Genomic DNA, 23,645 nt, shown 5'->3' on the forward strand with positions numbered 1-23,645 from the left:
TTCCACCCCACTACAATTATCCTGCTCCTCTGTTGAGAGGCCTGTTGAGAACAGCTTAATTTAACTGTTTTGAGCGGAGGGAAAGGGGCAAGGCTGGCAGGCAGCCCGGAACAGGGGAGGGGGCAGGCTTCTCACTGCTCCCTGCCACATTGCAGAGATATGGAGCACAGGCCTCGCTACTCCTTTTTAATTTCACACTCCACCCCTTGGCCCCAGGAAAGTCCAGGCTCAGCAACTAGTAGCTTACCTGCAGACAGGACGCCTAGATTCCCCGAAACTCCACCCTCATCTCCCTGTGTGACCCTGGACAAGTTCCTACACCTCTCCGACTTCAAGCAAACAGGAGAAATAAGTGTCTCCTTTTCCCTCCCAGACACTGAAATGGGAGAGGGAAGAGTCTCCTTCTGGGCTTGGAAAAAACCTTAGTCCCCCTTTGCAACTGGGGCGATTGAGATGCCCCTTTTCTTCACCCTCTGCAGCAGGGGGATGGGCTTGCTGGCCTTTCCCTGAGAAGGGTAGAGGTGACTCACGTGCCCCAGGCTTTCCCTCCCCTTTATCTCTCACCTGGATTAATCTGTGACTCACAGTGCAATTACCGGATGTTGGAAGGGGGGTTACATGTATATTTCTTGGTGGGTGGGGTTAAGGTTAGCCCAAATCTGACTTAATAAGTCAGGAACTGAGCACCCTTAGCACTATTGAATGTAAACTACTGAGAGGACCACTAGGCTTTGGGAGTCTTACTCTTTTTCCCCAAAGTAAAGGTCTGGGCTGAAAGGATTGAAGTTTAGGCCAGAGGAAGACCCTTTGGAAATTCATTAAATGTCCCCTACACGAGACACTTAAAAAAATCTATCAGAATCAGGGGAATTCCCAAAGGGGGGAATGATTTCTTTAAAGATACAAGAAAGAATCCAGAATTCCCTTCTCCTACCTGAAGGCTTTTTCTCTCAACTTACTTTTCAAACATAGAGTTTTTTTTTTTTTTTAAATAGAGATTCAGAGTTAGAGGCCAAAATTGATACAGGCTGGTGCATATAAGCATGACCACCCCCTCAACACACACAGAGCAGACAAACCATGCCTTATGTAAGACAAACTCCCACCCCGTCTACACCCACCTATGTCACATGTGGGGGCCCAGAGGCAGATGCACCCCTGGGATGTGCAAACCACATCACCCTGCAGACTCTTGTTCACATATAAGAAGGAACTTAACCTTCCACGTTTGTCTCCTTCCTTTCCTCTGAGGTTCCAATTCCCCGTCCCAGACACCCCCAACCGTCCACCCCTCCTCCAAAAGTCATCTTAGACCACCACACCAATAGATGTCTACTTTCCAGAGAAACTCTGAGGTAAACAGGCTGGAGGTACAATATGGGAGGGACTAAAATTTAGGAAGCCTAAGCTTCCTACTCTGCCCTCCAACTCTTTACCTCCTCAATTGCAGCAGGAATGTAGAAAGGTATGGTGCAGCTCCTTGGGTTTCTATGCTGTCCACCCTCTTCCCTTTTGACAAATTCATCATGGCAACTATTTTAGAGGTGGGAGAGCACACACAAAGTGAAGTAAGTGGACCACAGAGGAAGTGGCAGGGCCATGGCTTTTCTCAAGTGGGCCTAGTGCCTGCAACATCCTAAAGCTACCTGCTCTACCATCTTTACTGGCGGCAATTTTCACACCCTCCACACACTGGGATAATCCACACACTGGGATAATCCAGAAACAGGCTTACAAAAAGGCTGGAAGCTACTAGGTCTGTGGCTGAAGCCAGATGATTTGAAAGCCAAAAGCCCTGACTTCACTTAAGCCCATTGAAGGACTGGGGAAAAAGCAAATGAGTGAACCAAAGAAAAAGGGCCAGTGACAACCACTGGGGACCAGAGGTCACCAGGAGGGCTGGAACTGCCTGTCTTTCATCAAAGATGAAGCCTTGAACCTCCCTGGTCACCAGGGACCAAAGACACAGCACTATCAAGCTACTGCCAGATATTACAGTGTAAGTTCAGCTGACCCATATGGCGCAACAGACCTCGTCTCACCTGCTGCTCCCCTCAGCAGTGTATTTCAGTAGATCTGCATGTTCTGCTCAACCACTGTCTCTGGTGAATCTGCTCAGCTCCCACCCAGTTCTGGCATACACCCTAGTTCTTGTACACACAAATAAATCTTAAAAAAAAAATTGTGGAGCCATCCACATTAAAAAAAAAAAAAAAAAAAAGCCCGGCATATTTAGGAGAGAAATATGCCAACCTCAGCTCACACAACCAGTGTATTCATTGGGCTAATTTCAAACCCAAGCCCATCCATCAAATTCCCATCCTTCAGGTGTGTGAAGCAGCAAGTGCCCAGGACCTAGTAGACATTTGTTAAAACTCGTAAAATCAACTTTTTATTACCTCTCAGGCTTTATCTTCCATCACATCCCACCCAACTCAGGCAGAGATCACAAATTATGACTCCTTTACCCTTGCAGCCTTCTGGTGCCGCTCCCTGCCTTCCAGCTAGCCCCTTCTGAGTCCTATTGAGCAGAACACTGTAGCAGGAGCTGTGAAACCTATCCTCAGAGGTGCTTCCTGCTTCTAAAGAGTGAGCGTACACATAGGAGAAAGGTTAAAACCAGCCAGGAACAGGAAATCAGTGATTTAATTTTAAATCAGCTTAAGACAACAGAATAGTTCAGTCACTGTACGTGACTGCAAAGTGAACTGAACAGATAGTAATCACCCTGCTGTTTCAGGAGGGAAAAGAGTTCCTCAGGCTGGGGGCAAGGGAAATGTTTAAGGAGGCACTATTTGAGCTGAGTCTGGAAAAACAGCCAGGATTAGGGGAGAGAAGGGAGTCACTGCCAGAAAGAAGTGTAGACCAGGCTGAGAGGAGGTAGCATCCCCTGTCCCCCAGGGCACTGGGAACTCCTGGAGAGCAGGGCTGAGGCCTTGCTCACCTCTGCACCCCTACTGCAGCAGCACAGTGGGGGCAGCCTGCAACCCGAATGGGCACAGAGCTGGCACGAAGGGGCCCTGTGGCACTCAAGTGCTTTCTGCATCCCTCCTGCACTGGGGGACCATTAGTCCCCTCACCCCTTCAGCCACCCAGTCCCTTCCTGTTTCTGTGCTTTTCCATGTCCCCACCCTGTGAACCAGGAGCAACAACAGAGGAGGGCATTGTGCCCTTCAATGGGGTCCATTCATACGGGAAGCCCCTTTCCACTGCTCAATGCTGGTACTCTGTGACCCCCAGGAAAGGCCACACCTTCTCTGGGCCCCATTTAAAGATTAGATGCTGCACTGAAGGGCAGACTGAGGTCCCAGTATACATCCTGGGGACAGAAAAGGGGCAGATCTTCAACCCTGGGCACGTGCCCTCCTCTCCAGGCTTTTGGAAACAGTCCAGGAAGAGGGAAAATACAAAAGATGCAGGCCCAGGGATGAGCGGTGGAGGGATCTTCTGGCGCACTCAGTTTCCTCTCTTAGCTGGCTCACACGCCTCTTCTGGAAGTTCAGACAGGCAGGCCCAGTTGACTCTGTGGGATACTATGGCCCCAGGCCCAATGTTGGCGCACAAGACAGAAAAGTGGATGAGGGCATATGTGGGGTCCATCCAGTGTGTTTTAGGTCAGCACACCATCCATGGAGGGTCCGTATGCCTTTGCCATCTTGATCCAGAGGTCTCAACAGTCCCACTATCTACCTCCAGCTTGCTGCCAGGGTTGAAGATCACACGGTCCACCTCTCACTGCGGGCCTCCACAGTCTGTACCAGGCCTTCACCCAGGATGGCAAAATCTTCCACGATAGCCTCCACATTGGGTACCATCACTAGTTCCCCACCTTGAGACACAACCATGCGCCCCTTTGTGTTGGAGGCCTGTGAAAACCAAAGAAACATGGACTGAGGGGTCACAAAGATACACCGTGGACACCAAACCAGTGGTGCAACAGCAGTGGAGATAGACGCGCCCACACACTTCACAGCACTCACCCACATACAACTCAGCAACACACAGCTATCGTCAGTCAGCGTACCTTAAAAGGCTGAGGCTGGAAGCTGGTGGGCTTCCAGAGGACACCGATCACCTCTCCACCATGCCGATCATAAAAGAAAAGGGCCAGGTCGCCAAAGGCCTCCTAGGGATGGGCAAGGCAGAGACAAGATTACAAGTGGGCAGTCGAGAGCAACGCTCAGGGTCTCCGCTCCACTGACTTCCCCAAGGTCAGACTGCCTTTCAGACATACCCTGAGTTGGACCAGGTAGAGCTGAGGAGGATCAAAGCCCAGCACAGGCATCAGGGATGAGGGTCCTGACTCACTGCGCAGCCCTCGACAGAAAGAGGCAGCTGGCGAGTCCACAGCCTGACGGTGCCGGGGGATGTGGCGGGGAGACAGGCGGATCAGCACGTCGTACATGTCCAGGGGAGGCCGGAAAACCGTCTGAGGAAAGGAGTCGGCAGCTGGCGTTGGCAGTTTGACTACAAAGCACTCCATGTACACACCTGGGTGCCTTCTTCCCATTATGGTTGCACATGCCCCCTTGTTGCCAAGGGGCCAGCAGGAGGAACAAAGGCTAGAAGCATAAGGCCTGATGGAGCTGGGGCCCCGGTTCTCCCCCAGGCTCCAGTACTGCCAAGAGCCGAGAGCGGCTTCCATGCCTTCTCTGGGTTCATCCTCACCAAACTAGGCACTAGGCATCCCAGAAGGGCCCCAGAGCCCCTGACGTAACCCTGGTCAGGGCTTACTTACCCTGATATCCCCAGGTCCCCGGGGGTCCATTAGTTGCTTCTCTAGGACAGGCAAGGCCTCAGCTGCCAGGACCACAAGCTGTTGCAGGATCTGGGGACAGACATAGAGTAAGTCAAATCCTACCGTGTCTCTTAGCTCAGGGTGGAACTGCTTTTTCTTTGGGGGGGAGAAAACCACACATTTGAAGGAGATGGACTGAACCTGGGGTGAAGGTCCATTCTGTGTCCATATTGAGCTTTTGCGATCCTGGGGGGTAAAGATGACCATGACAGGGAGTTGTGTCCGAGTTGCCAGGAAGCCACTGCGCATCTCCACTTGTTCCTCCACTGTGGAAGAGACGGGGTCCTGGGTGAGCCTGCCCCTCTGTCTGAAACCCTCTTCTGCCCAGGTCTTCCTACTGTCCACCCAACAGCTGCCCATCCCAGGGGTTTTCCAACACCCCACCCCCATGTGGCAAAGGTGATGAAAAGGACACCATGTTTGCCTCAGACGGGTGGGGCATTAAAACCAGCCTTAACCCAGAGACAGAATTTTCCACTGCCTGGCACCCCAGCCTGGTTTCCGGACTTATACAAGCTGAGACCTGCCCCTGGCCCCCTCCCACCCTCTGCTCCCACACACCTGGGGAATTAGGAAGCTGACACCTTCCTCTCTGCTGGAACTAGGGGCGCCTCATATTACAATAAGAAATCGTCATCCCATCCCCCAAAAGGTCTGGACATCTGTTCTTACCTGAACCCTAGTATTCATGGCCTCCTTCCACGCTTCCTTCTCCTCACAATACCTCCTGCCCACTCTCTGCAGCTGCTTACCACCCCACTCTACTTGGTTTCTGATCATCACATGGACAAAATCATCTCTCTCCAGCCTCAGGCTCCCAAAAGGCCTGGTGTAGGTCCTCCCCTCCTAATCATTTCCCAGCCCAAAGCTGTCATGGCTAGGCACAGATATCTGAGATGGGGGCGACAGAGAAAAACCTAACAGACTGAAGGAAAATCCCCAAAGGGTAGTTCTTGCAGCAGTCTGACCCCAGTCCACTACTTACCAGTGAGTTCATTGTTGAGGTTGACAATAAGGGGGGTATTCTTCCAGTCAAAGGTTGATACCAAGAAAAGGAACCGAAGGAAGCCTACCTGGGGGGAGCTGAGGGGAAGGAAAGCCATGAGCCCCAGGCCCAGCCACACCTCCCCAGGCTTCGCTTGGGTACTGGTGAGCCCTTGGCATGGAATTAGGGGTCATCTCAGATCTCTTTCTGTTATTTGTTTCAGTCTCCCTCCCATTTGGACTGAAAGGACAACATGAGGGATGAAAACAGGCACCAAAGGAAATTTCCTCACTAGACAAAAGGTTGTGGGAATCACCTGGGAGGGGTAAAGGGCTCAGGGTGCAGGAAAAGGGCAGCAGTCACCAGGTCCAGGCTCTCATCTGTGAACCCCTCGCCCAGAAGCTGGGCACGCACCCACCGCTTGGCCAGTCGAGCCACAACCGAGAAGGCTGGATGCTGCTGTTGGAGCCTGTGGGAGCAGAGACAATGGCAGGTGATGAGACACGGGCCCTGGGGGGTCCACAGAACTTCACCCACTGCCGCTATCCACTCAACTGTCATCTTTGCCACCCTCTTGCTGAAGTATTATATGTACAGATGTCTCATCCTCTCAACAAATGCCCCAAGAAGTTGGTCCCAGTGTTACTGCCATTTTAAGAGAAGGAAAATAAGGTCTGGGGGGGACTCCTGCCCAAAGGGACCTAGCAATTCCCCCCAGAAGTGAAGGGGCAGGGCCACCTCCTGACTCCAGCCCTCATATCCCTAAACTACTACACCAGTGGCCTCCTAGACAGGACAGGATGGAATAGGAACAGGATTTTCGGACAGAAGAGTCAGCAGTGACTGTACCCATGCAAGGCACTGGTGAGCAGGGGCAACTGCCTGGTTTCCCTCTCCAGGCAGAGGGAAGCAGGCGTGTCCCTCAGTGAGATCATCCCTTCAGGGCTGCGCATCTCCTTCAGGATCTGGGGCTCCCGCTGATAGGCCACACGAATCCGAAACACAAACCCATCCTGGTGGAAAAGGAGATGGGACGGGAGGTATACGGGCTCCGGGAGCACCCTGCTATCTACGCCCCTCTTGCCCTCCCCAGGTCATCCCCAGCCCACACCACCCTAACCTTAAGGACATCAGTGTGTGTGGCTGTGGCACGGCACTGTAGTCCATGCTGTTGAGTTAGCAGCTCTGCCAGACGCAGCTGGAAGGCTGCTCGCACCCGCCGGATGGCCTCAGCATCCTGTGGCCACTGCCCACTGCCCTCTAAGTGACACACCACTGGAAAGAATAGTGAGACATTTCAGACTATAGTCTAGAGTGGGAACAGGCCCTGTCACTACCATCCAAAGTCACCTCACCAGTCATGGGCTCCACATAGGCTGGACAGGGCTTGTCAGCACGGGGCAAGAGTGAAGCCCGCTCCTTCAGGCGCTCATAGAAGGAGTAGGCTGGCTGGACTGGGACAGGTGGGAACACCTAAGAGAAAAAGGGAGAATGAGGAAGGAAGGGGCCTCAGACTGGAAGGGAGTGTCCAGTGTCAGGAGTTGGAAAGAGGGAAGGTAAGTGGAGTAAAGGTGGGGGACACCAGCAAAAATGGCTCCTTCACCCCTTGCACCTCACCTCAGTGTAGCGCAGCACTGGGTGAGCTCCCTGCACAGCAGACACAGTCAGGGGGAGATCTTCCAGGCCCCACAGCAGGCGGCTGAGGTCATCATAGCAACGTACAGCGGCTGCCAGGGCCTCCTCACCTGTGCTGGAGGTCTGAGAGGGAGACGACAGGAAGCAGGTCAGGCTGGCCTTGGCTCTAGTTGCTGTGGAGCCAGTGCCCCCTGCTGGCATCTCCAGGAAGCGCAGCCAGGCTGAGGTGGTTGAGGACTCACCAAACCTAGCGCCCAGACTGTGCCACACTGGCTTCTTCTACCCAACCCCTAACCTGGACTCCAGTCCTGACCCAAGGCCCTTACCTCTTTCAGACCTTGGATCAGTGAGTCCAGGAGGCCCCCCACATAGTGGACACAGGTATCTGGGATGTCAGCATGGCTGGAAGGAACACAGACACAATGTTGGGCATCAGGGCTATAAAGTGAGTTGCTGGACATGAACTGTTCACTTCTAAAAACCTCCTAAAGGGTTCCCCAGCTTACTGCTGCCTCCTGGCATCAAGAAGCTAATACTCACGATGCCAATAAGTGGGTGACCACCTGATGGGGAATAAGGCGCTTCTGGGCCATAGAGGCTGCCTCCCAAACCACAGCTTCCCGAATAGATCCATCCTGGAATCGCCGAAGTTCTGCGCGAGATCCCCAAAACTGGCGGAACTCAGCAGCCTATGGAGAAGCAAAGGGTGATGGGAAAAGAGCCACAAAAAAGGATTCTGTCAGAAATCTTCCTAACAGACCACAATCCAGGCAGCATGAGTATGCCACATCCCCCTCCTTTCATGCACGTGCTAGACACCCTAAGACAGGGTCAAATCACTGTGCAAGCCCCAGGGTTTCTCACCTCAGGCTGGTCAGCCTCTGGACCCAGTTCAAGGACACTGGTTAGACCCTCAGGCCGGAGGAGCAATCCTAGGGTCAGAGTCCCAGAGTCTCGGTGCTTTGGTGGGTCCTGGCTGATGTCCCACTGTAGGACATAGAAAGACTCAATCTAAGAATCCTCCAGTTTGGTCTAGAAACCCACTTTCTAGCTAGAGACAGTATCTTTAGTATCCCTTGAGGCCCTGGATCCAGCCGCTCAAACCTACAAACTCCCTGACCTACACACCCCCTCACCTCTGAGGCTGGGGGTCGAGAATGGGCCAGCAGGTGCAGCCGGGACCCTAGGCCCTGCTCCAAGAGGGTGGTTAGTGGCCCCAAAGCAGCTGAGACATAGTCCCCACCATGGTCCTGCAGCTCTGGCCACAGCTTTAGTCGGTGACATGCTGCCTGCAGGCGACTCAGTGGACGGAGACTTGGGGGGAAAGAGGAACAAAGAGGGAGAATCAAGTGCTGCCAATCATAATAATACGCACACCAGGATATGGAACTTGCCAGAGGGCACCAACCCCATCACAGCAGCCCAGGGAAACAGGACCTGCTGATAATCCCTGTCACCCCTGAACTTACTGTAGGATATGGTCAAAAGAACGTATCATAGGTTTGGGAGTCATCAACAGCCACTGGAATCCATCATCAGCTTTGGTCTCCAGCAAGGACATAGATAACCGCGCCTCATGCTGCACCTGGGACCAGAGGGCAGGGCAGGGCGGAACCCAGAGGTAAGACCACCACTACTATACCCACCCTCAGACCTAAGGGTTCAGACCGGGATGGGCCTAACCTAAACTCTCTGGAGAGGTATTTCTGGGGTTCTGGTGCTGACAGAAGGAACAGAGTTGTCTGGGAAACCTAGGGAACCCAGTAGTAGAGGGCCATTAGTACCTGGTGGTAAGTGGAGGCAGTGACATCAGCACAGAGGTTGAGACGGCCTGAAGAGTCCAAGAAGACAACAGGGAAGGCCTGGTGAAAGTCAGCCACGGCGGGCTTGGAGGGAGAGAGAAAAGCAGTCAGGACTGGGTCCTGGACTGTCAAGCCTCCTTGTCCAGACTCATGTTAGCCCCACTTACCAAGGAGGCATCTGAGCTGAGACATAAACTGATCCCATTGGTGGTCAGATCCGTGGTGGCTGAAGTGAACCAGAAGGTGGTTGCGTCAGAAGGAGTTCTACTCCCCAGGAACCCAGCCCAAGTGAAATCCTCCCTCCAGCCAGGTGGCTGCAACTACCTGCCTCTGAGATTTAGTTTGCTCAATAATCTGACTGGGTGAGAGGTTTCCTAGGAGGCCTTGGCCTTTCCAAGTCTAGTTGCCTCACCCAGAAACTGCAAGACGCTCCTCAGGACCTGGTAGCCACTCATGGTGGTGTGGATCTTGCGCGTGGACACAAGGAAGGCCACCAGCATAGAGACGAGGAACCCGCTGAACCCTCCCAGGCCCTGAAAAAGATGAAGGGAGAGGCCCGAGCTCAGAGCCAGGCCACCACCTGGCAAGACAGGGGAGCCAGGCCAACCCCAACTCACCTTGTCCAGTTCCCGCTGCCGCAGCCAGACCTTCAAAAGCGCCACACCATCCTTCAAGCCCATAGCTGAGCCCAATGTGGTTGAAAGCAGATGTACATGGGACTCAAGGGCTGTGTCCTGTAGGACCCAGGTATTATAGTGGGGGGTAGGAGGCTCTGAGCTACCTGTGAGAGGAAAGGGAAAGCCATGAGAGGAATTCCCAAAACACCCTTCCCTCCAGCTCCACCCTGAAACCCGTGCTCGATTACCATCTCCCGGGGAATTCTGCCCTCGGTACCAGGCAGAGCGCACATTGTTTTTGGACGGCAGCAGGCGGCATGGGCGGAAGAAGTCAGGTGGAGGGCATGGGTGCAGACGTACAGTGACCAAACGCTCATCCTTCCCTGGGGGGTGATGGAATGTTGAGACCTGCAGCCCCTTGAAGCCTGGGGAGTTGGGGCGGGGGGTGGGTCCCTGCACTACCACCCTCTTCTACTTGAGGTCTCAAGCCCTCCCATCGCAGATTGAGGTCCCTATACCTTTTTCCTCAAATCTGAAGCCCAAGCCTTTCATCCTGGTCTTGCGGCCCCTATGCTTCCTCCACTAGATTTATTACCCCAAATAGCCCTCTGCCCCATGTGTGCCTCCCACCGTGTGGTCGCAGAAGCAGTGAGGGTTTCAGGTGGCAGCCATTGGTGTAGGAGAAGTGAACACTGCTGAAGAGAGAGTCTTGGGCCAGGTGGTGGGCCAAGTGGGCCAGGTAGAGGGCACGCTTGCGGAAGTAACGCTGGTTCAGCCCATCCTTGTCCTGCAGGATCTCCTGGAGGGGATCAGGAGGAGAAAGAGATGGGCCAGGCACTTAAGTGCTTGTGGTTAGAAAGTTTGGAGGCCAAGATGTACCTAAACTGAATCACAATTTAGCAACCCTAGAGATGCTCAGCTGCCATGGTACCTGAGCCAGGGCTACTAGCAATGCTGATTCTCAAGTGTGGAAGACAAAATACCAAAGAGGAAGCAGCTGGCACAGTACACATCAAAATACCCTACTGCCCTGCAGTAGCCTGCTCATGTGACTTAGAATCCTGTTAAGAGTCAGGTGGGAGAACAGGTGCCAGGGTAGGCCATAAAGTGGCAGGTCCCTCTAGTCCCCAAATTCAGGACCTTACCTTGGGCATGGTCAGTGCCACATCCACATTGATGTCCGGCCGGATGCAGGTGCCCAGAAGGTAGCTGCCCACAACAGCAACCTGGGCTGGGGGCAGGAAGCGGAAACAGCCCTTCACAGCATATGGTACTTGATGGAGAGGCACTCGAACCCCAGCTGGGAGCCATGCTTGGTCAGTCAGCTGCGGAGACAGAGAAAGTGACACATACTGAGTTTTAAAAAAATATTTCGTTTATTTATGCATACAGGCCAGAGGTGTGGGGAGTAAGGAGCAGAACAGGCAGACCAAATGAAATACACTGCTGAGAGAAGCAGTGGGTGGGACAGCGGACGCCATGTGGGTCACCTTCCTGGCAAGGAACAAACTCGTGCTGCAGTGGCTGTAGACAGCTTCATAATGCTGCAATTTAACCAGTTGTGCCACCAAGGAGGGTCCCCAAAATCCTTTTTTAGGTGCACAAGGCCCTGAATGACACACCCCCTTCCATCATAGCTTTCTGAACTCACCTCCTTCCATCTCCCCATCATTCACTGCAAGGAACATACAGGCTTACTCCTGCCTCTGAGCCTTTGTTTTGACTGTTTCCCCTTCCCAAAATGCTATTCTTCCCTTAGGGATCTTTGTGGCTAACTCACCACCTTCAACTCTTAACACAAATGTCACCCTGTAGAGCTTGGATTATTTTGTGCCTCAACTACTTGATTATTGTTTGTTTTGACTACTCTGTGCCTCTCAGTGTGCAGAAACAGGGCAAGTTTGAGATAAGGAACTTCTCAGGGCAAAAGTTCTGGCATGAGGATCTATACTTGCTGAAGATAGCATATGCAGAAATAACAATAGATGTTATAGTTAGAGCAGCATAAACAATGAGACTTCTCTTGACTTTCTATTTCCCAACCTTGGCTGGGACCCGCTGGTTACACATCTCCCACACACTTGTGTATTCCCTTTTTGCTGCTTGCTTCTTTGATCTTTTCTTCTGTCTGACTTTAAATAAAAACAAGACTGCCCTTGGAGCTGGGCTACCTCTTTGTGGTGTAGTCCCTCTAGCTTCCCCCTGTTTTGCACATGGACTCTGAATAATCCTTTTTCATCCCACCACCATATGTCCTAAAGATACATCACTCCAAAAGGTCTTCTTGGTGACCTAAGGGCTAAGTCTCAGTGCTATCACTGCTGTGACCGGAGTTCAATTCCCTGCCTGGGAGCTAACTCACATAGTGCAGTCAACCTCTCCCATCTTGCTCACTGCTCCCCTCAGCAGCATATTTTAGTCAGGCCACTGTTCTGCCCCCTATTCTGTCTCTGGTGAATCCTCAACCCTCATCACACTTCTGGCCTGCACCCTAGTTCTTGTATGCATAAATAAATAAATCTTAAAAAAAAAAAAACACAATGTCACCCCAATAAGTCCATCCTATTTAAAACTGCAAATCAGGGGCCTCCCTGGTGGCTCAACATAGTGCCACAGCACTAAGAAGCTATTGGCAGCCACTGCAGCATGAGTTCAATTCCCCATCAGGGAGCTGACCCACATGACACAGCAGACCTCTACTGTCTCACCCATTGTTCCATTCAGCAGTGTACTTCGTCAATCTGCCTGTTCTGCTCCCCACTCTGTCTCTGAATCCTCTCATTCCCACTCCCACACACCTCTGGCCTGCACCCCAACTGTTATATGCATAAATAAACAAATCTTTAAAAAAAATAAAATTGCAAATCATTTCCATCTTGATATTCTCACAGTCCCTTTCCCTGTCCTATTTTTCCCTTTTCCAGGAGGCATACCACCTTGTAACATTGCCATACTGTTTACCTGTCATGCTTATTATCTATCATCCACAAACCCAACATTAGAACATAGGCTGTCTTATTCACTGATAAATCCTAAGAATACAACTACTAGGGCCCTCCCTGGTGGTACAACGGGTTAAAGTGCAGCACTATGAAGCTAGCGTTAGCCACTGCAGCACAGAGTTCGATCCCTGGCCAGGGAGGTGACCCACATGGCATGGCAGACCTCTCCTGTCTTGCCCGCTGCTCCCCTCAGCTGTGTTCTTCGTTGATCTGCCTGTCCTGCTTCCCACTCTGTCTCTGGTGAGTTTTCTCACTGCCCCTGTACCTCTGGCCTGTACCCCAGTTCTGTATGCATAAATAAAATCTTAAAAAAAAAAATACAACTACCACGATGCATATAAGTACTTCATGAATTAATGAACATTTCCAGCTGAGACTCCTGCAGTGAGAATGGGCTCCCTAGCTCTCCAACCGCTTCAGAGATTAGAAACAGTCCTGTTTCAGATGCTCTCACTAAGGACCTCTTCTGGGTTTTCCAGTTCCTCATAACACCTACTTACCTCTGTCTCAGGGGTTGAAGGCACCTGCATGACCCGTTGTTTGACCTCCCGTAGGAAAGCATCAATTCGCTCTTTCTTTTTCTCTGACAGCCTCACTTCCTTTAGAAGCTCCTCAACCTGTAAGGATAACAGGGGAGAAGCCCATGGGGATTACAACTGAGATGAAAAAAATGCACAAAATGATGTAAAAATAAACTATTACATTATTAAAAAAAAAAAAAAGTAACAGGGGAGAGTCCTTTAGTGTCAGGCCCTCCATCTGTCCCTCTAATGAAAGTCCCAATCACCCAATGGTACCTGTAAGCGAAGCAAGCTGGAGTGAAAGAGGCTCTCAGTCTCCCGAAGGCGATTCAGCTCCTCATTGGTAGGTTCCTTATACAGTTCAGCCCTGCTGAGCTTCACTGGCTGCAGGAGGCCCTCCACTGGACACCCAGCAACTGTACGCTTCTTTGAAGATTTCTTCTTCCCCTCCTTGCCTGTGCCTTCCAGAGCTGGCTCCGTCACCTGTGGCCAGTGAGAGAGAGTAGCCAGTGTGAGCTACAGATGTACCTGAAGTGGTACCTGAAGTGCCTCATTGACAGGAGATACTTATCAAAGCTTCACTGGCTCCTGGTCCCTCTTTTCAACGGTAGTGAGAATGGTAAAACTCAGGATAGAGCTCCCTGGTGGCCTAGAGGTTAAGTCTCAGAATTATGACCCTGATGGCCTGAAATGGATCTCCATTCAGGGAGCTAACCTACATATGGCTTAACAAGCCTCTCCTGTCTCAACCACTGCTCCACTTAGTATATTTCAGTAAACCTGCCTGTTCTGCTCCCCATTCTGTCTCTAGTGAATCCTCTCACCCCCTCCAAACCTCTGACCTACACCGCAGTTCTTCTATGTTAAAAAAAAAAAAAAAAAAAAGCTCAGGAAGACTATTTACTGAATTCCAAACTCAGAGTTCCTTGACTTGAACACTCCCTATCTACCTGACAGCAATAGCAGGGAGTTGTGCTTGGAGTCAAACTGCAGGGAGCTCTGCTTGGGCAGGACCCAATGAGCTACTTCCCTGAACAATACCTGAACTTCTTGTATTCCAGGCACCATGCATCAGAAAGTTTCCTCTTCTGCTGTGTTTGCCTTGGGACTTCAAAAATACCATCTCCATTCTTACCTTCTCCAAATCACGCCAGGTTCCACCTCCCCTACAGACCGATTCCAAGCCCCAACTATAGTCTGATTCAGTACACATTAAGTACTCAAAGATGAAATGATTTAGACCCTACTGGTTCTGGAGCTCAGCAAGTAATGCAATTCTCACAATAATCCTAGGAGAAAATGGACACTTTAAGTAAGTTGTGTGAGCTCAAGTTTCCACAGCTAGCATACCTATATTATGAGTAGGCTTCAAATCCTGTTGTGTGAAATCCCAAACTTTCTACCCTAGAGCCCTGGTCCGATCCCCTCCATGGTCCGAAACCGGGTCAGCCTTACAGTAGAAGCACCCCAGAAGTGCCACCACGTGTCCTCGTTTACAGCAGGCACACGAGGGGAGATGCCTTCCAACGTCAAGAAGGAAAACTCGGTCAGCGAAATGACCCAAGCCATCAGGTCTCTTCAACTACAGGGTGCAATGCTCGCCATGAGAATCCAATAAAGACTACTGCTTCTATCCAAATTATACCATGTTCTGCAGCCCACAGCAAGTCCTGACTTTCAGAGCCCCAGGGTTGAAGCATCGAGGGAAAAAGATCTTCCAGAGAGGTCGCCCTCATGACGCTAGTGAACGCGGTGTCAGGCTCTGACATCTCCGACACGTTGAGTATTCTTTCCTCCCAGCGTGCACACCTACCTCCGACTCCTCAGGAACTCCACGATGCTGCGTTCCTGTAGGCGCCGGCCCCATCCCTCCCGGTCCAGGTCTGACTTCTGTACTTCCGGTGTAAAGCCCACTTTCTTGGCACAACTTTGTCCCACGAACAAAATTACAAACCGGCAAATCCCGGGCAGGACACCCCAACACCTCAGGAAATCCACTGCAGTTCCCGGCAGAAACGCAGGCAAACCGCGTGCTGCCGAATTCTGCCCATCTCCAGAGCCATTGGATAAAAGCCCGATGACTCGCTCGCCATTGGTCTCTGTCACTCTCTAGGGCCGCCTATTTTGGGGGAGGGGCCAAACAGCGCTCTCCAATTTACGACTTCTTTGCGACGCCAGACCGGAAGTCGGCTTGTGGATTTGACGGTCGCTTCCTTTAACTCACTTCCTCCTCTCGGGTGGAAAGGGGAAGGTGGGGCTAACTTGGGCTGGCTGAGAAGGGCTTGTTTATTTACGACATTGATTCCTCTGCTTTTCGTCGTCCATCACGCTATCCCAATAACATATCTTGTCAGTTCTACCTCCAAACTCTACCTTGAGTTTATTCACTCTTCTTTGTCTTTAGTGCCAAGTTTAGCCCATATCAGTTCTACCTACATTATGGCAATCGCTTTTTTCCAGTTTATTAAAATTCTCAAATCTATGGAAACGTTGCAATAATAATTATTTATAACAAAAACTAATAAAAGAACTTCCATATAACCTTAACCTTCCTATCATAACTTCGTGTTAGTGTACTGTCAAATTTCTTCTTATTTTTGCATGCGAGAACTGGGATGGGGAGACAGAGTTATTCACCAGAGACGGACTGGGGAGCAGAACTGGCGGATTTACTGAAATATACTGCTGAGGGGAGCAGCAGGCAAGACAGGAGAGTTCTATTGCACCATAAGTGGTTCCATCCCTGGCCTGGAATTGAATTTAGACCTTGGCAATGATAGCCCAGAGACTTAATCCCTAGACCACTAGTGGGGCCTAATTTTTTTTTTTTTCATTATGCAGTTACAAGTTATTTTGCAGAACCATTTATTTAAAAATCAGATGTACACATCCCTAAATGCTTTGGCATTTAGCTACTAAAACAAGGACTAGTTCTTACATCATCATAGTCCTATTATACAATTCAGGAAATTTTACTTAGATTCAACATTATTCTAAAGTCTATATTCAAGGCCGCCCTGGTGGTACAAGGAGTTAAGTCTCAGCACTATCAAGCTATCAGCAGACACTGCAGCAGAATTTGATCCCTGGTCTGGAGCTAACCCACCTGGCCCAGCTGACCTCTCCTGTCTAACCAGCTGCATCCTTCAGCAGTGTATTTCAGTTAATCCACCTGTTCTGCTCCCTACTCTGTCTCTGGTGAATCCTCTCACCACCACCCTCTCCTCTGCATCTCTGGTGTACATCCCAGTTCTTGTATGTATAAATAAATAAATTAAAATAATCTTTAAAAATAATAAAGTCCACATTCAATTTTGCCTATGACCCCAATAAAATCTTTTACATAACAGCATTTTATTTGTGGACAGAAGATCATACACTAATTTACTTATTATGTTTCTTTTCTCTCCCATTCTGGAATATGTCCAGAATTCCCTCCTTTTTTGGTTTTTGGTCTTTAATGACAACATAGAGGAAAATTGTATTAAAGAGCTTTAAATACTTTTTTTTTAATGCACCCTTCATAAGGGCACAGTTTGAATAGTCACAAAACAATCTATGTAACTATCTCCCAGAAAAGCAGCAGCACTTTTCCTGCACTGTCATAATTCCCCTTCACGCTGCCTTCTAGTCTCTACCCCCAATAATAGTAATAGCTATCCTAACTCCTAATAGCATAACTTAGTTTATACAATAGCTTTTAAAGAAATCCTCACATGAGAGGTCTTGTTCTTCAACTATTTCCCAAATTGCAGGAATGAATTTTCAGGATCTAAAATTCTGTCATTTCATTTTCATTATAAAAATTTGTCACTGGCTCCCAATTAAACTTAAAATGAAAACTTTATCAACAAGCCATGATCAAACAGTCCCTCACTTACTATTTCATCCTTTTTCTTGACACCCACCTCCTCACTTAACTTCAGCAACATCAACCTTCTTTCAGTCTTATGGTTGTACCAAGTTCTAACCCACTTCAAAGAATTGAGCCAAATTCTTTTCTCTGCTTAGAATGTTTTCTCTTGGCTTTTTCTCTTTTTCATCCTTCAGCTCTCATTAAGCCTTCATTGACCACCCAATATGAAATATATTTTCCCTTATCTTGCCACAGTGTAATCTCTAGGGAAAGGGAAAATTCTTGGAAGGGGAGAGCTGGGCAGAGAAAAAAGCTAGAAAAGGGCCTAGGAGAGAAGGAGTGAAGAAAGGAATACCAGGAAGATAATAAGGGAGATGAAAAAAAAAAAAAACATAGAAGACCCAAAGAGCAGAAAGACATGTGAAGCCATGCTTGCTTCTCTACCTTGAGCATGTACCAGGGACTTGGGGGACATGGAAGGAAACATTTGAAAGAGACAAAGATGTAGACATGAGACCTGTCAGGACTAACAATGGCAGACTTTATCTTGACTTGTATTTTGATTTTGCTCTTTTCCTTCCAAACTTGACTTCCTTGTTCCCTTTTCCAATGGGTCCCCATTAGAAGGTAACTTAGACTTTTGGTAAGCTTTTGGGCCTTAATCGTCCTGCTATGGGCCAAGACTCTTTGGCTTCACGTTTACCCACAAAGTAAATGGGTGTGTTATGGGGAAACCATTTTAACTGCATTCTTTCTGTTTTCTAATGCACACAAATTCTCTATTGTACACTAATTGTATTAAAGTTATTTTCTATTGAAGAGTATGTACTAAGAATATGTTTTTATGTGACAGATGGCTGAACCCATTTTGAGTAGCCAGGTTTGGGGGTCCTGAGGTGTCCCTAATTCTGCCCAGTGACAATCTCATTGTTCCCAATATTTCTTTTTTAGCATTTCCCCCTCAATTTATGATTGTTTATCAATGTCTACTTTTTTTTTTTAAGATTTATTTTCTCATACAGAGCTGGGGTACAAGCCAGAGATGAGGTGAGTTTCACCAGAGATAGAGCGGGGAGCAGAACAGGCAGATAATGAAGTACACTGCTGAGGGGAGCAGTGGGCGGGCCAGGAGAGGTCTGCCACGCCATGTGATCACCTCCGGGGCAGGTGGGGATTGAACTCATGCGGAAGTGGCTTAAGCTTCTCAGTGCTGTGCTTTAACCTGCTGCACCACCAGGGAGGGCCTACTTCTTTTTTTTTTTTAAAGATTTATTTATTCATAGAGAACTGGGGTGCAGGCCAGAGGTGCAGGGGTGGTGAGAGGATTCACAAAAGACAGTGGGAAGCAGAACAGGCTGAGGGGAGCAGCAGGTGGGTCAGGAGAGGTCTTGGGCCATATAGATCATCTCCAGGGCTGGGGATTGAACTCACACTCACTGAAGTATCTGTGGCTCACAGTGCTCGTGTTAACCCATTGTGTCACCCGGGAAGGCCCAAATGACTACTTCTGTATCCTTAACAGAACCCCCTAAACAAGAATCAGGTCTACATGCTAATTCTTGGTACAGAGCAAACAATAATCATTTAACAAATTAATGAATGTCACTGCTGTCAGCCCTTTACTCTTGTCTCTCACCAGTGTCATCCTTAAATCTCATTGTCCTAGTGATAATCAACTCCTGGAATTTTCCTGCTCAGTCTCCTTTCTTCTGCTACCTTTGAATTTGCTGCCCTTTCTACTCAGAATATATTCCCCCAAGCTTGATTGAGATGTAGTTAATGTATATTATTGTTTAAGGTGAACAGTGCGGTGATTTGTTACACAGGTATATGGTGAGATGATTACCACAATAAGGATAGTTACCATTTTTTATTATTATAATAGTTTATTTTTACATCATTTTGTGCCTTCTTCCATCTCAGTTGTAATCCCCATGGACTTCCCATCACCAATTCACCTGTGTGCCATCACGTTAGTCCTGTGCACTTCCCCCACCCTCATTTTTTATCCCATTCCCCACTTCACCCCCATAAAATGTCTCTGGTATATAGTTGTTCATTATTATTTTTCCCCCCTGGTCCTTTATGCTCCTGCTATGAGTGAAACCAACAGTAAGGATAGTTACCATTAAAAAAAATTTATTTATTTATGCATACAGAACTGGGGTACAGGCCAGAGGTGTAAGGGTGGTGAGAGGATTCACCAGAGAGTGGGGAGAACAGGTTGATTGATAAAGTACACTGCTGAGGGGAGCAGCAGGCGGCTCAGGAGAGGTCTGCCATGCCATGTGGGTCACCTCCGGGGTGGGGATCGAACTCATGCTGAAGTGGCTTTAGCTTCTTAGCGTTGTGCTTTAACCTGCTGTGCCACCAGGGAGGGCCCATAACTGTTTTATTAAAGGAAGATTGTGTGTTCTTTTTTAAAAAATAGATTTACTTATTTATGCATAAGACTGGGGTACAGGCCAAAGGTACAGGGCCAGTGAGAGGATTCACCAGAGACAAAGTGAGGAGCATAACAGGCAAATTGTTAAAGTACACTGCTGATGGGAGCAGCCGGGAGACAGGAGAGGTCTGCTGCGCTATGTGAGTCATCCCCCTGACTGGGGATCAAACTCATGCTGAAGCAGTTACCACCAGCTTCACAGTGCTGTGCTTTAACCTGTTGTGCCACAGGGAGAGCCCAGATTGTGGGTTCTTAAGACCACTATTCAAAATGTACATGTTAACATAATGCAGAATGAAAAAAAAGTTGGCTTCTTAAAGAGTAACCCTGTAACATCAGAATTAACCTTTGTAATTCTGCCTCTCATTTATCTTACCAACATTTTCATAATTTGTCCTTTGGAGAAAGGTAATCAATTTTTTCAAAAGAATACCATTTTGATGGGCTCTCCCTGGTGGCACAGCGGGTTAAGCACTACACCAAGAAGCTAAAGCCACTTCCGTATGAGTTCAATCCCCACCTGCCTGGGAGGAGATCCACATGGCACAGCAGACCTCTCCTGACCCGCCCGCTGCTCCCCTCAGCAGTGTACTTCGTCCATCTGCCTGTTCTGCTCCCTGCTTTCTCTTTGGTGAATCCTGTCACCCTCTGCATCTCTGGCCTGTACCCCAGTTCTGTATGAATAAATAAATAAATCTTTTAAAAAAATACCATTTGGAGAAGAACAGGGTACTAGAGACTAGGATTAACACTTCTGATCTTTTTTTTAATAATAGTTTATTTTTACATCATTTTGTACATTTTTTTTCATCTCAGTTGTAATCCCCGAGTGTTTCCCATCACCAAGTCACCCATGTGCCATCACCATAGTCCAGTGCACTTCCCTCCCCCCACCATTTTTGATCCCATTCCCCACTCCACCCCCATAAAATATCTCTGGTATATGGCTGTTCATTGTTCTTATTATTTTCTCACCTGGTCCATTATACTCCTGCTATGAGCAAAACCATCCAGTATTTTTATTTCTCTTTCTGGCTTATCTCACTAAGCATGATCTTTTCCAGCTCCATCCATGTTGCTGCAAAAGACATGTGTTTCTTTTTTTTGGTTGCTAAGTAATATTCCATTGTGTATATGTACCACATCTTTTTAAACCTGTCATCTACTTTTGGGCATTTGGGCTGCTTCCATGTTTTCCAGTTGTAAATAAGGCAGCAATAAACATGGGGGTACAGGTATCTTTTTGAATCAGTGTTTTGAGTCTTTTGGATAAATACCTGTTCTTTTTACCACCAGAGGGCACTGATCAGTCAATCAGAACTTGTCATTATGAAACAACCTGAGCAAGCTCTAGGAAGCTGTTTCTGCCATTCATTCTTTTGACAAATATGTTTTGAGTCCCTACCATGTGCCAAATATTTTAGTACCTTATATATGCTTATAAACAAAGCCTGTTGTCCTTATGGAAATTGTACTCTGTGTGGGTGAGGGGGTGGGGTTAAAATTTTTTTTTTGGGGGGGGTTGTTGTTGTTATCTTCTTCTTGCCTTTGGCTGTGAGCCCATGAGAACAATTACTTACTTTGTGTCCAAGGTATGCCCTGTTGCTGAGGATCCAGGGATGAATAAGACATAGTCACAATCTACTAATAAACAATGTCTTACCTCCTAGGATAAAAAGGCATGAGATAAGCTCTGTGGAATTCTAGTTCCTCTGACCTGAGAATAGAGAGCCTTAAGTATACAACTCATTAACACATCAGGATGTTGGACTCCCAGACAGGTATATGTTTATTAGTCACCCCCTTTAAGGACATGGTCACTGTGGATATTTTGCTTGAGAGTTGATATAAGTCTAGGGAAAGGTTTCTGGTTTGGGTGTCAGTTACAGTGATTTAGGCTAAGGATCTAACATCTTCTGGGTCAGGTTGAAGTTACAAAGAGTTTATGTGGGTGAGATGCTTTGAAGATCAACTTTTTGCCTATTTGTTTACTCATAGACTTGTTATTAAAGGTGTCAACATTATCTTCCGTATTTCCAGGCCAGCAATCTTTTTGTTCCTTGATTTGAGGTAGAGGGGAAGTCAGAATCAGTCATATAGCTTCATTTTGGGAAGGGAGATTACAATGACAAGATATTCCCCCTCATCTGGAGTGTGCTTTAATTTCAGAGGAATCTGATATGTTGACCTACAGGGTCAACTCTAGTTAAGAGCTGGGGAGTGATTCTTTGAACTACTGAGATCTCATCCCTGAGAAAAAAAGAATAAAAAAAGGTTGTGGCGGAGGGAAGGGGTGGTGGTTGGGGGGGCTGGTTTCCCTTCAGTGTGGATTGTGTATAGTGGCTTCTTCCCATGGATTATAGTATGGAAAGGAGGTTAAAAAACAAGTTTTATATGCGAGATACCTGATAACTTGACATTGCAGATACCTTAGGCAGGTGATGTCATGCTGATATTATGTGCCTTTGATGTGATGAAAATGTCATTTTAACTGTCACCTTGCCCCCCCCAACCCATAATTTCACTTTAATTATACGAAAAAAAATCACATTCCTAAACGATGGACACTGTACACATAATACTTGAACTTATTAAAACTGTCAATGTCAGGGCCTCCCTGGTGGCGCAGTAGTTAAGCTTCAGTGCTGTCACCACCAGGGCCTGAGTTTGATCCTTGGCCAGGGAACTAACCCACGAATGATACAGCAGATCTCTCGTGTCTCACCTGCTGCCTCTCCCCTTAGCAGTGTATTTCAGTAGATTCATCTGTTTTGCTCCCTACAGAGCAGAACTGTTTTGATGAATCCTTTCACTCCCCCTGCCTCCAGCACGTCTGGTCTATCCCCCAGTTCTTCTACGCAGCAATAAAAAATTTCTAAAGAGAAAAAATGTAGGGCCCTCTCTGGTGGTACAATGGGTTGGAGCTGGTTTGTACCCCAGTTCTGTGTGCATGGATAGATAGATCTTTAAATAAATAAATAAATAAATAAATAAATAAATAAATAAAATTTTAAAAACCTGCCAAAGTCACCAAAAACAAATGTCTGAGAAACTGTCAGTCAGGAGGAGGCTAACAAAACAAGAAAATTAAAATAGTGTGGTGTCCTATATAGGATCCTAGAACAGAAAAAGGACATTAGGTGAAAAACTAAGAAACTGTTAGTTAAGACTTTAAGTAACAATACGAATCAATACATATTATTACTATGTATTAGTGCTATACATTAGTACTATACTAATTAAAGTACTAATAATAGAGAAAATTGGGTGCCTGGTTTTTGGGAACTTTGTATTTTCTGCTTAGTTTTTAAAAATAAACCTAAAATTGTTGTAAGTGAAAAGCCTATTAAGAAATGGAGGAGGTGGTATCTAGAATTCAACGTAGGCTTTTACAATTTTTTTCTTTCTTTAAAGTTCCTATTTATGGGACATTTACCATGTACCAGTCACTGTACTAAAAGCTGTATATAACTCTCATTTAGACTTTACAATTGCTTGTGTTGGGTATAATTAAAAACTCACAGAAGCTGGAGAAAAGAGAAAAGGTAATGTAAATGTTAGAGCTAGGGTTAGAATCAAGGATTTTTCTGATCCAAATCCTAAGTGTGTGGAACTCACAAGTTATCTGACCTTTCTAGGAAATGTTTCAGCAGCAATTCTAGGGCAGAATTTCTTAAGAAAAAGGGGGGTTCGAAATCATGGAGACTGAGGCTCTTCATTTCACTTCAGTCCTTATTATCTCAAAAGTTTTGTTCTAGGTTAAGGTGAAAGGTTCTGCAGGGGTTCAAAGTTCAATAGGTCAGCTTATAAATGGGTGAACTTGAGTGTTAGCCAAAGCAATTGTCCTAAATCAAGCAGGAAAGGGGCAGGAACGCAGGCTAAGTCCTTATTTCTTTCTTTCCCACAACGTCCACTTTGTAGTTAACAAGGGAAGTAGAAATTGGCTGTCTACCGTCCCATTTCTCAGATGGAACGCTGATCCC

At 47.8% G+C, this 23,645-nt stretch overlaps 1 protein-coding gene across 1 annotated transcript; it reads right to left on the reverse strand.

The window, feature by feature from the left end:
• Window positions 1-2,285: 2,285 nt before the first annotated feature.
• On the reverse strand, window positions 2,286-15,365 carry NOL6 (nucleolar protein 6 (RNA-associated)). Its single transcript, XM_004677724.2, has 26 exons — window positions 15,174-15,365; window positions 13,637-13,843; window positions 13,340-13,456; window positions 10,983-11,162; window positions 10,468-10,636; window positions 10,086-10,220; window positions 9,838-10,001; window positions 9,633-9,753; window positions 9,388-9,446; window positions 9,203-9,304; window positions 8,888-9,003; window positions 8,555-8,732; window positions 8,283-8,405; window positions 7,959-8,107; window positions 7,745-7,820; window positions 7,401-7,541; window positions 7,139-7,256; window positions 6,904-7,058; window positions 6,633-6,796; window positions 6,100-6,252; window positions 5,784-5,881; window positions 4,940-5,064; window positions 4,739-4,828; window positions 4,235-4,429; window positions 4,025-4,126; window positions 2,286-3,866 (listed from the first exon to the last, which is right to left on the reverse strand). The coding sequence occupies exons 1-26, from the start codon at window positions 15,225-15,227 to the stop codon at window positions 3,717-3,719; spliced, it is 3,441 nt and encodes a 1,146-aa protein (XP_004677781.1). The 5' UTR covers window positions 15,228-15,365; the 3' UTR covers window positions 2,286-3,716.
• Between the last annotated feature and the right edge of the window lie 8,280 nt (window positions 15,366-23,645).

Source organism: Condylura cristata, unplaced genomic scaffold, assembly GCF_000260355.1.
Source record: "Condylura cristata isolate star-nosed mole 26May11 unplaced genomic scaffold, ConCri1.0 scaffold00006, whole genome shotgun sequence".
NCBI lineage: Eukaryota > Metazoa > Chordata > Mammalia > Eulipotyphla > Talpidae > Condylura > Condylura cristata.